The sequence below is a fragment of the Durio zibethinus genome, chromosome 11 (assembly GCF_047325235.1).
Source record: "Durio zibethinus cultivar Kanyao isolate XHJ-2024 chromosome 11, ASM4732523v1, whole genome shotgun sequence".
Taxonomy (NCBI): domain Eukaryota; kingdom Viridiplantae; phylum Streptophyta; class Magnoliopsida; order Malvales; family Malvaceae; genus Durio; species Durio zibethinus.
In genome coordinates, this window is record NC_143172.1 from 6,546,559 (window position 1) to 6,559,114 (window position 12,556).

The window sequence follows — 12,556 nt, forward strand, 5'->3', positions numbered from 1 at the left end:
ATAACCACAAAAGATCTAAGATGCAGGACCACGGAATTAGATTTCTTCAATTTACTAAAATGGTAATGTACATACAATAAATCAGGTAGAGCAGAACATAACAATTACAATAGAGCTGTGGCATATACCATCACGACTAAAGCTAGGCATATGCTCAGCAATCCTGTCACTGCTTCATAACAAAACTTGGAATTCCCATTCAGCTATTCAACATCGGTACAACTGTGTCAAACCTGACCAAATAACTGCAAGAAAGCTAATGATTGGCCAACTTAGCTCTTCCCCCTTTATGATGAGCTTAAAGAATATAAAATTCTTGCAGCCAAGACTTTTGGCCATACTCAAGTAATTTAATACATCATATAATCAGAAGCCCGCCAACAAACTTTTCACCACCACAATTCAGTCAAGCATTAGTTGATTTACACACTCAACTCTGTACAGATTCATTCCGCGCCAAATTATATAACCACTTATAACAGAAATATTCTTATTTTCCACTAATAGTTTCACCTGAATAAATGGTCTATTGAACATCTAACTGGAATCGATTTGTCCATAGCTTTATCAATCACAACTCATTGAGCCTAAACCCTGATCCATTGCAAATGACCAATCAGTCAACAGCCACCTCACCACCCTGCACTTCAACCTTATTCCTCAAATTTCTGTTCTGGTTCCATATTGAACGATTTGCTTCCTTAGACAGTAAAAGTGATGAATACAAATTGATCCCATCAGACCCGAAAGACATTCTGCTCAGTGAGTCTTCAGAATTGCATTTAGATAATATCACTCCAATTGGGTGAAGGAGAGCTGGGACTTAGATCCAGGGATGGGCTCATCATTGCATGATCCTTCAGAAGCTGTCGAGAAACACGATCAGCTAATACAGACTGTCCATCATAAGATTCCCCATGAACCGATCTTCCAATTCCTAAAACATCATTTTCTGATGGCACCAGTTCAGAAAAGATATGAGAACCTGGTTGCAATCCTCGAAAAATGTCAAGATTTGTATCGTGATAAGAGGAGCCACTGACATAAAGACCATTTGAGGGCTTTGGAATGCTTCCAAAACCCTCTTGCATGTACGCTGATTGTTTCAGATAACCAAAAGGTATAGCCCCACTGCCACCTGTCAAAGGTGTAGATGAGCCTGAAGTAGTCCGCGGGCTAGATATGGGAGAAGGAGACATTCTTCCATTCAGATGTTGCGGTGACCTTGAATGCAAAAGAGGGCTTCCTATGGGTGAAACAGGGCAAGATACATTCCTTGGAATATTGATATCACTGCATAACAGGGAATTAAAATGAGACTCAGAAACATACTGTAATGATAATTACCATTTTTACTGTCTGTATTTGTGCGTGCGTGTGTCTCTGTGTGTGTGTATGTAAGAGAGAAAGAAAGAGAGACCTAGCCTGCAGTTTTGAAACTCTGGATGAATGAACAGCAAGTTGCTCTGAATCCAAGGAGGAGTAGTTTCTTGCTTGCCCAATGCCCTGATATGCCAGCAAGCCAGAGCAACAGTTAAAGATTGGTAACATGTGAACATTCATGAATTAAACATGCATAACAAACTTAGGCCAAAAAGACAAACAGGCATAACAAAACACTTAAAAATCTTCAACAAGGCAAAGATCAAATGAGAAACTACTCAGTCAGTAAACTGGTCTCTGCCAATTGTTGAGTATTATAGTTACAAGACACAACGTAACTAAGACTTGGAGCAGATCGAGCAGCATTGCTTGCACCAATACTAATTAAAAACATTTTCTATCGAGTTAATAAGCATGTTTGCATCATCACTGCAATCATTTTCGTTCTCAAAGCCTTATCAGAACAACTTATTCAGAATTTTAGGGTACTCAGATATTTTGCTTATGAGCCCCTTTTACGCAACTTTTCCATCATAAGAGTTTCAAAATAATTATCCCATTTTTATCACTTTTATCCTTAACAAATCCACATGCAAAATGCTGATTGTATAAAGCTAGGAAATAAGTTGGCCGTGTCATCCAACCCTTTTCTCTATTGTGAGCCAAAATTACATACGGGGATATTGGGGAACCAAATTAGGCATATCTACACTTTTCTATGTCATCCAACCTTTTCTCTGTTGTGAGCCAAAATTACATACAGGGATATTGGGGAACCAAATTAGGCATATTTACACTTTTCTATGTCATCATGGGTTGTTTACTTACAGCCACAGGTGGGGTACTAATGGTCCATGCCACACCCTGGTAGCCTAGGCATGGCAAGACCTTGATTTAGTCCTTGTAATTATTTCTTTCTTTGGGTTTTGCCCCCCTCTGCACCCCTCTCCACCCACCACAACAAAAAACAAGAAATAAGAAAAAGTGCACTAAGAATGTCAAAACCATGTCATACCGTTAGTTCTCATCCACCATTCAGAACGAAAACTTGAAAAGTTATCATGCATTCAGAATAAATTACTCAAGTTGAATTAAGTGACTGGCTAACCTCCCCTGCACTAGTGCAGTATTATTTAAGTATGGAAATTACAAAAAGGAAGATGTGACCCATTTAACATTTATATAGAAATTTATTTCATCCCCTTAAGGAACTGCTGAAGGTAATGAATGCAACAATATAGGGCAGGCTCACAACCATTATGGATTAGATAAAGCAATATGAATAAGAAAAATACCAGAGCTTTCACCCCATTTGTCACAACAGGGGTTGGACCTGAGGGCTCAAGATCCAGAATAGGCCTTTCCAAAGGTGCAGCATACTTTACAAATGGGTGATCTAAAAGCTGAACTGCTGTAGGACGATGTAGTGGGTTGCGTTGCAAACACTGCCGCACAAAATCTTTTCCTTCATCTGAGAGGTAATCTGGAATAGGTGGAAGTTCCTTGCTATTTCCAATCTTGAACATAGCCGCAACCTGACATGCAAATATCATACAATAAGGAGAAACAAATTTAATTGAAAATTTGTAATCGGAAGCTTGTCTGAAAAAAGATATCATCAAAGACAAATTAAACAGCTTTGAAATTTAAAATCTTTCTATTCTTTTAACTGACCCCTTCATATTGACTCCAAGGAGGTTTTGTTGTAGCCATTTCCAAAACAGTGCATCCAAGACTCCATATATCCACAGCAAGGTTGCAACCGCTTGAGTTCCTTATAACCTGGGAAAATAATAGAACAAAAAATTGAGATGTATTAAAAAGAAGATTTCTCAATTGAAGAAAGCTCAAACCAGGTGAACTATGTCATTTTCCCCTTTGTGATGGATAAACAAGAACTTGAAATAAACCTTTAAACCAAAGAGAAAAATAAGTCTAACCTCAGGGGCCAGCCAGTAAGGGCTTCCTTTAAGCGAAAGTGGACATGACTGCCCTGCAATCTGCAAGGCGTACATTATTGCAAGGCGTACATTATATAAGTAGGATATAACATCACAGAAGAAGTCTAATCATTGAATAATACTGCAGATTAAATACGTCATAACTTAATCTTCACAAGCTTGGGCTAGCTCCAATTTAATCTGATTAAGTTCATTTAAAACAAAATGATTATGCCTAGACTTACATGCTTTGCCATCCCAAAGTCTGCCAACTTAACACGACCATTAGGGTCTACCAGTATGTTTGCTCCTTTAATATCTCTGTACAAGAAATATAGGATGGTAAGATGAACGTTATTTTCCTTGATGCAAATATTAGCAGACAGATGCCATGACGTTATAGTTCTAAAATATCAGATAAGGAATAGATAACCTAACTCACCTATGGACAGTAGACTTAGAATGTAGGTAGGCAAGGCCAGACAAAATCTGTTGAGTATAACTGCGAATTGCTAGTTCACCAAGCTGCCCATACTCCTGGAGGAGTTTATAAATAGACCCACCAGATACATACTCAAGGTATATGTATAGTCTGTCATCTACCTGTTCAAGAATTATCCCAAAGTTCTGTAAGTGAAGCATAATATTAATTTGCCCCTATCTTTTTCTTTTATTTTTCTGAGAAATTGGTTATCAAGTTATAGTCTTTTGTAGTTAGGCAAGTCAAGTGGCCATAAATATAGTTCCCAAAAGTTTCTTAACATTATATGATTCACAATTTCTTGATATATAAAAGAATAACTCTTTTGACAGAATCCATTGGTCAATGGAACTTCCTAATATATTAATAACAATTTTAAATAACCATAATAGATAAGATGTCAAGGCCAACAGATTGTCAGACATAGGACACACCTTTTCGGACCCATAGTATTGCACAATGTTTGGATGCCACAAGCGGCTCAATAAAGCAATTTCCTGTCAGAGCAATGAAATACAAATTTCTTTCATAGCTATAGCCAAGTTAAAGCATAACAAGGAACACATTATTTTCTTTTGGCATCATCTGGACAAATTAGACTTCTTAATATGATGGAAAAACAGCTTACCTGCATCAACTGCTTAGTGCTTTCTTTTGACTTGGCATCATCAGAAAATAACGTAACCTCCTTCATTGCACACATCTCACCACTTTCACTGATGAATATTGAAAATAAAATCACATATAGACAAAGTAACAAACCCATTAACCGACAAATATTTGAAAAGAGCAAGCAAGCATAAATCCCCAGATGCCCACTAGTTTAATCAATCATGTAAGATACTGCAAGAAGCACATGTAATAGATAAAACAGAATAAACACTGAAACATCAGTCCCAATTACTTGGCTCAAAGAAGGACTAGCATAAGGCATAAACCATTTGGCAATAGATGTCAATTTCTCAGTGTAAAAGACTTGGGAAGTTAAACAACTATTTCTTTGGATTATTATACCTGTTAAAACCAACATAAACATGTCCAAATGTGCCTCTACCCAGAAGCTTTCCTTTTTTCCAGCGTGACCCAGGGTTTACAGGATTCTCTGCTCTTCCTGGACTTCGTGGCATGGAGGGAGATGTTGCTACTGAGTTTGAATGGGAGAAAGGAGAAGAATTGGAAATTGTTACGGGAGGAAGGGGCAACCTGTGACTTTGTTGTTTTCCATCATCATGCCAGCTAGTATGTGACTCAGTAACTGTGCCTGCTGATCTAGGATGAATAGGAGTGACAGCACCACTATGAATTCTAGAACTGGGACCAGCACTGGTCATCCTGGGACTAGGTATTGGAGAATACTCAGGGCTGCCCCTACTTTGTTGCCAAAATAGCTGTCCTGAAATATCTCCACCCATTGAATTATGCCCAGAATTGTGACCTGACCCAGGACTGGAGCAATGGCCAGATCCAAGCAAAGTGACATCAGTATAAGTCTTTCCTGTGCAGAAAGGAGAGTTCATTACTTGCTCTGTGCCAAAAGCTCTCATTGGGCTTCTAGAAGGACTTGAAATGTAGCTGTCCGGAGCATTGCTGAAAGCACCATGATGTGGGATCTGTAGATTTGGCACATGATTGCTTAAAGGTCTCCTTTTAGGTGATTTTGGAGAGATACTATTACCAAATGAAATGTTAGCCTGTTTTTTTGCCTCTCTGGAGTTACTTTGGCTGACTGTAGAGGATTGATCCTTGAGCATCAAACTTCAGACAGAAAATAAGTAAAATTTGTCAAAGGATGAGTTTTCAGCAAACAAAAAAGAGAAGCCAGAAGTAAAACATAAAATACTACAATACCATGTTTATACAAGAATAAATCCTCATTCTAGCACCAAGGTTAACAAGAAACAGGCAGGCTCACCTGGAAGAGCTGCTTGCAGCAGTTCTAGTCCCATTTTCATAATCAGTTGCTCGGGGACTACGATGATGCAAGTCAGTGGGATCATCATTTTCAGCAGAGCTCTCACTGGAAACCGAAGCAGTAACATAATCTCCATCGAAGTCATTAGGATTTGGGCTATGATGTATGCATCCAGGTCTTGGGAGAGGCGGAAATAATGATGACTTGGAGCCTTTTTCTGGCCTTGCTTTTGATGATATGCCAATTCCAGAATCTGTACGACCCACAATTGCAGGGTGCAGATCAGGAAGTGGCAGTGGATGAGCAAGAGGCCTTTCGGTAAAACTTTGACACCTAAAACCCGGTTTAGAAGGTGAAGGAGACCTAGATTCTGCTCGAGATTGAGATCCCTTTTCTGAAATTGTGTCATTGCAACGTATTTGTGATACGCCTGACCTACAGTTTGGTTTACCTTCTAATGGAATCTTAAATTTTCGGTGTAAGGTATCAATTAAACTTTCCTTGCTTGTTTTCTTCTTCACGTCTTTGGACGATGACTTTCCCCACCATGAAGGCATTTTTCAAATTTCTAAGATCTAAAGTACTAGTTGGCAAGTTTTTCTAAGGCAAACCATTTCCAAATACCATACTGAACCTATTGAGCTTGACACCAATAAAGGATTTGGTTCTCTAATCCAACACTTGATTCACAATAGAGAAGCTTTGGAAATGTCTGGATTGTGTGCTGGAATCCTATATGCCTCACAACCAACAGCAAATGCTAGAATCTGCAGACAAGAAAAAGAAGTGCAGAGGACAGACCATATACTTAGTTTTCCTCAAAAAACTTTGCATACGTGCTCAACAACCAGCAATATCACAATATCAAGGTCATAGTCCATACTCTATACCACACACAAATTAACTACTTCAGGTACTTGGACAGGAAAATATAACATTTCTTTTTTTCTTTATCTAGGAAAACGAATGCATCTGTTTCAGTTAATGCATGTTTGTCTATCTTATAAACCAATAAATTTCATCACATAGATTGAAACAACATATTAAAAGCATGCCGCAAAGAAACCACGGTATCTCAAATTTCTTGATTAAAGGAATCCACTCCATGGTATGCACGCCATTAAAAATTCAGAACAGATGTTGTTATAAAGCTTAAACCAGCCTTCTTAAACCTCAGTTTCTACTGCCTTCGGCTTTTAGTGTTTCTCAGATAACCCTTTTAGGTCCCCAAAGAACCAGGTTCTCACCGTTTCACTTCATTGAAAACACCGAAACAGGACACAACATTTGACTTCACCAATGTAAAAAAATAACATATTTTGTCTATAACCATAAACAAACTCAAATTCAATCCCTATCTGAAACAAACATCTCCCAAAATCCATATTACAACCCAAAAACACATGGTTGTTAATCTCAAACTTTTTATTGTTTAGACCATGAAATAATGCTTAACTTTTTCTTTTCCCTCCCCAATTTTCTCCGAAACCAAACAAAAGCTACGATCTCAAAACTGCTAAAAGAACGTAAGTTCCTACCAACAGATCTACAAACAAACTGCAACAAACACCGAAATTAACTAAAAACAATAGCTAAAAAATATTGCTAAAAATTAAACAGAAAAAAAAAGAACTTACTTCACATGCTTGGAGCTACGAATCTGAGCTCCAACACACTGATAAATTGACGAAAATCGAGCGAGAATTTGATTTAAATCATCCAACACACTGATTTATATCGCCAGCTAAGAAGCAAAAACCAAAACAAAATTTAAAAAAAAAAAACCTAGAAATCTAAATTGATAGATAGATATATTTCAAAATTTTTAATTCTTTTTTTTTCTTTTAGCTTTTAAGAAATTGTGAGTCTGTTAATGGATCGTGTAGAGACCAAAGAGAGATTGATGGAAATAGAGAGAGGACGCCTGAGTTGAGACTTGGGTTTGTCTGAACGTTGATTTTAGAATATTAATAAAATAAAATTTATTAATTATAAATAAAATAATTAAAAAGCAGGAGAAGCAGTAAATTTCCACGTACAGTCATTTTTTATATTCCTCTTGATCTGATTCCGTCTTTTAACATTTTTTTTCTTTTGTGTAAAAGTTATTTTGGTTTTTTTGAAAAAATAAATTAGAAATTAGAAGCTTTCCTCTTCTTCATTCTTTAGTCGAATTATAAAATGTGTAAATTAATTTAATTTGTAAATTCTTTACCTGTATTTTACTGTTACTTAATTAATTATTTTGAATATTATTATATTTTAATAATCATATAAGCAATATCTTGTTATTCTATCCGTATTTATACATAATTTCAAGATAAATAATTATATTATTATTTAATAAGAATACAAAAATAATTAAATAATATATGTATTATTCTTTACGTTATTCTCCCTTTGTGTCTCTCTCTTCATCTCTTTTTATTCTTTGCTTCTCTCGTTTTTATATATTTGATTGATTTTGTTTGCCTTCAATTATTTTTTTAACAAATTTGAACCGCTCCCTACCTCAACTTCTTCTATTCAGCTTTTCCTTCTCCAAAACTAAAAATTACATCCACAAATATTATAATATGAAACTCAATCTATTGTCTTTTTGCAAAAGCTTAACTATCATTTAATCAAATTTGAATTCTTAAGTCATAAAATTTGATAAGTCAAATTTAAGTAATTGGATTTTTTGAAATGATAAAATGTCAAGTTGGAATTTTTTTCATTAAAATTTAAATTGAAAAGACAGACGGCTTGATTTCATTTTTGTCGGAGGAAAATAAATTTACATGTGTGGAAAATCAGTCTGATATTCATTAAAACTTTAAACAAATGTATTAACTTTTGTAAGAAAATAAACTATATAATTATGGAATGGTGGGCGGAAAATTTACGTCTCGTTACTATAAAAGAATAATATACGTATTAAACGAGTTTCATTCTTTAAAAAAATAGAAATAATTTTGATTCCCAAGGTCAATCATTTTTTTTTTCTACTTTAGTATATAATAGTACTTGTTTATCTCCACGTTTCCGCGACGAAACTACAGTGACGATACATGGGTTTGGCATATAATTCCAAGCCTTCAATTATTCCTCCGGAAAGACATTTTCGTATCTATCACAAATCATATACTTTGATAGTGATGAACTCAAAATTTTTTTCATAAATCAACCTTTATATAATATATTCTAGATTCGTACCCGCGGCGAGAGTTATTTAAAATATATATAATATATTTATTTCTTAAATAACTATAATTTATTATAAATTTAAAATTTAAACAATGAATATCATACAAAATTATATAAGAAAGTTAAAATCTCAAGTATATCTTACATTTTCATGACGATTTAAACAAAAATGCATTTGTCCAACTTTGATAGATAAACAATGAATGCAGCAATCAACAAAGGGGAAAAAACCAAATATCAAAGAAAGTTGAATAAAAAATACTTGCAAAACACAATCTTCACTCTATGCCAAAAAAAAAAAAAAAAAGCAAAAAAATTACTATATACAACATATAGTCTTAAGATATGACAAACAATGACGGTTCAAAGCTAGTTTTGAAGTAATTAAAACTTTTTTTAAATCTACGTACAATTTTTGAATATAAAATATCTATCAACCCCATAATACATAACCATAACTATAGCCAGCTCAAAGTATTAAATCAAGTTAATGCATGATTGAAAATATCAAAGAAACAAAAAATTAGATATGCATAATATAGTTAAAATTATTAATAAAACATAAACATTTGCTGGAAATACTTGAAAAAACTTTTCATAGTACTCACGAAGGCAATTGACAAAGGCATACATCAGTCCTTTTAATAGACCAGTGACTATAGCTCCACACATAGATACACTTTATACATAAATATACATATATGTATATGTGTACATATATACGTATATATAGATGCATGCATACATACATTTATAGAATAGCAAAGGCATATTTTCAATTAGCTATTGTTAAACAATACACCTTGTCATTTCAATTCCCATTTGTATTCTTTAAAAGAAATCAAGCACTTCTTTTCATCGGTTATTGTTGAGCAAATACCTAGTATTTGCATTCCTTAATTGACAATTCAATTGGACCATAAATGTTGATATTTTATATTTTGAAGGTGGTTAATAAAAAATTATATGAAAGATATTTGCAAATATGAAAGGCAAAACTTATATCAAGCTTTCATACTGTTAACTCGAGCTTGTGACATCTATCTAAACAGTTACAACATAGTTATTAACAATCAACAATGGCATACAACGAGTGAGCTATGTTTCATACTCACAAGCCGATAATTAATTCTGTCAAATTTTAAAATCATAAAACATAATATGCTATTTCTAAATTAAGTGTCCGAGCCTTTCCACGTGTTTCTTACCTCTCCTTTCTACTTTTGCTCTCTCAATTTTGTATGCAACCAAACAACCACATAAACCCAAAGAAAAAAAAAGAAGATACATCCATAAATTAGTCAAGCAAGACAATTGGATTCATATGAAATAGACAGCAATAGAGATTCTCAAATGTCACTGCCTAAAGAAAAGAAAAAAATGTAACTTCTATTTGCCACTTAAAAATAAAAAGAAAGAAGCTGCAAACATTAAGCATAATGTAAAGTTATTCTTTTGCTTTGTTACATTAAGCCAATTTCTACGAGACTAAAAATCAGAAGTATACCTGAAATAATTTAAAAAAAAAAATGAAGGATTGATTCCTTTCTCATTGTCTTGCACCTGTAAAAAAATGAAAGCACACTTGTGCCGTTGTCATTACTTAAGGCAAAATCAACAACAAATTTTGCCATTACTAAAACTATTAAATTGCAAGATCGAATTAAAAAATATTAAAGGTTAAAGAACAAATACTTATATTATGAACTCTTTTTTTTTTTTTTGTGTAATATAACATAATGTTATATAAAACAGGAAAAAAAAATTTTGCTAAGAATGTTCTGTACATTATGGAAACATATTAAATTAATATTTTATCATGCTCATCAATCTTATAGGACATTTAAATTACTAATAGAGGATAATTTATAATTTTATCATGCTTTATTCAAAATTCTACCAATCCATTATATTGATAAAAGGAAAATAAATAATCGATAACTTAACTTGTAGTGAATTTGTTCGTTGCAAGAAAAATAACTTCATGGTTCTAATTCAAACAACGTAAGGTAAAGAACAAAAAAGGAAAATATATTGAGACTTATAGATCATTAACAAGAATGAAACATTTATAACATAAAACCTCGATCTTTAATTGACAAATCTAATTATCAAGAATAATAAACTGAAAGAACACTTGATAAGATACTTAAATTGGAATAGAGGAATAGAAGAAGACTATCGGTGGCTTTACTTGAAAAGCTGCGTGGTGGATCTTGGCCATGGGGAGCCAAGGGCAACGGAAGGTCGCTGTTGGTTCAGTCATGAGAGTGATAAGGCAAATTTTAGACTTAACCCAAGAGAATGAATCTCTTTTTCTCGCTGCCTTTTCGTTCGTTCTTTCATCGCCGATCGCAGCTTTCGTCTACGGTGATTCTTTCCCCCTTACGATGCCCTCTCTTATGGTTCCTACTCTTTTTTTTTTTAATGCCGTTTGCCTAGAGAAGCTTTCGAGATGCTTGAGTTGAAAGTTTCAGTTTTAACTTTTTGTCCAATTGTAATGACAAAAATCCAGAAGCTTCTTTGAGCCTTATCCATGTCCAAGTAATTTTTTTCAATAAACTAAAAAAACAACCAACATGTCAAGCAATTAAGCTTAAACGTGTTAATTCACAGTTTAATTGCTAGAGACTCCCATCTATGTGTTGTATAGATTTACTGGCAAAAAACCAAAGCAAAAAGGAGGTTAGAAGTTTTAGGTAAAACCCGAAAGGCTAAAAGGAAGTCAAACGCTTTATTCCTATTGCTATGTTTAAAAAAAATGTCAATCAGTTAATAATGGATAGATGTCAACGTGATGTTCAGTTGAAAAAGGGTAATTTAAATAATATATATATATCTATACCTGTATATAATAACTATCCCAATTGTCTGCATTCATACAACTTAGCAATGTCTTAAATAGAAATTGATGGATAAATTTGGGAGAGAAACATATTTGAAGCATAAACACGGGAAGACAGCATGCCTTACACCTATTCAATAAAAACTAAAAAAAGTCAACCATGGGAATAAGGCTCGAGAATGACAAAAGATAGAGTGATCATTCACTTCTCTATTTTTTCTTTTATCTTTTGTTAAATCACTGTCATAACATTTAATTCTAAAAATTCATCGTTAGATATTGACTTAAAAAATGACTATCAATTTTTTTTATTTAAATATGATTGATCATCTAAAAAATTTATCCTTTCAAAAAATACATAGACTTAAAGGTCTCTAAAAGAATAGATTCAGGTCTATTAATCAGAACATGATTCGAGAATTTGGTTACGAGTGAGAAATGTTATAGCATCCTCACAACACCCATCAAAAGATGGTACCAACTTAATTTCATGTTATCCGATAAACCTTAAAAATTTTACCAAATAATTATTAAAAATTATCTTTAATTAACTCCAATACTTTTGACAGAAAATTAAAAACATTCTCTTACCTCAAGAGTATGCAAGAAAACTACTGTTTCACTTGTAAAGACTCCGTCGTCAGATTATTTAACATTAAAAAAAATTCAAGAAAAAAAAGAAAAAGAAAAAAATAAAATAAAATAAAAAGAAAGGAACAATGATTCAGCTTTTGATATAAATATTTTTCTTTTCATTTAAAAGCTCATTGCTTTTGTATAACCAAAATTAATACTTTCAACTTTTT

The 12,556-nt window shown here is 33.6% G+C and overlaps 1 protein-coding gene across 2 annotated transcripts; it reads right to left on the minus strand.

Annotated features, from left to right (window-relative positions):
• Nucleotides 1-21: 21 nt before the first annotated feature.
• On the minus strand, nucleotides 22-7,654 carry LOC111289252 (mitogen-activated protein kinase kinase kinase YODA-like). Of its 2 annotated transcripts, XM_022880127.2 has the most exons (12): nucleotides 7,354-7,654; nucleotides 5,717-6,483; nucleotides 4,819-5,559; nucleotides 4,433-4,520; nucleotides 4,239-4,301; nucleotides 3,766-3,926; nucleotides 3,569-3,644; nucleotides 3,324-3,383; nucleotides 3,058-3,165; nucleotides 2,679-2,918; nucleotides 1,421-1,506; nucleotides 22-1,293 (listed from the first exon to the last, which is right to left on the minus strand). In XM_022880127.2, exons 2-12 carry the CDS (start codon nucleotides 6,271-6,273, stop codon nucleotides 783-785), a joined length of 2,691 nt encoding a protein of 896 aa, XP_022735862.1. In that variant the 5' UTR covers nucleotides 6,274-6,483; nucleotides 7,354-7,654; the 3' UTR covers nucleotides 22-782. The 2 variants fall into 2 exon arrangements, with proteins under 2 accessions (XP_022735862.1, XP_089623993.1); XM_089767867.1 differs by lacking the exon at nucleotides 4,239-4,301.
• Nucleotides 7,655-12,556: the final 4,902 nt, after the last annotated feature.

What these genes read in the sequence shown, in the direction of transcription:
- LOC111289252 (XM_022880127.2), bottom strand. Translation starts at nt 6,273, where the DNA reads ATGCCTTCATGGTGGGGAAAGTCATCGTCCAAAGACGTGAAGAAGAAA. An exon ending in CTTACTGGCTGGCCCCTGAG is followed by an intron (nt 3,166 to 3,323) that starts GTTAGACTTATT and finishes TTATTTTCCCAG; the next exon opens with GTTATAAGGAACTCAAGCGG. An exon ending in CAAATGGGGTGAAAGCTCTG is followed by an intron (nt 1,507 to 2,678) that starts GTATTTTTCTTA and finishes CTGGCATATCAG; the next exon opens with GGCATTGGGCAAGCAAGAAA.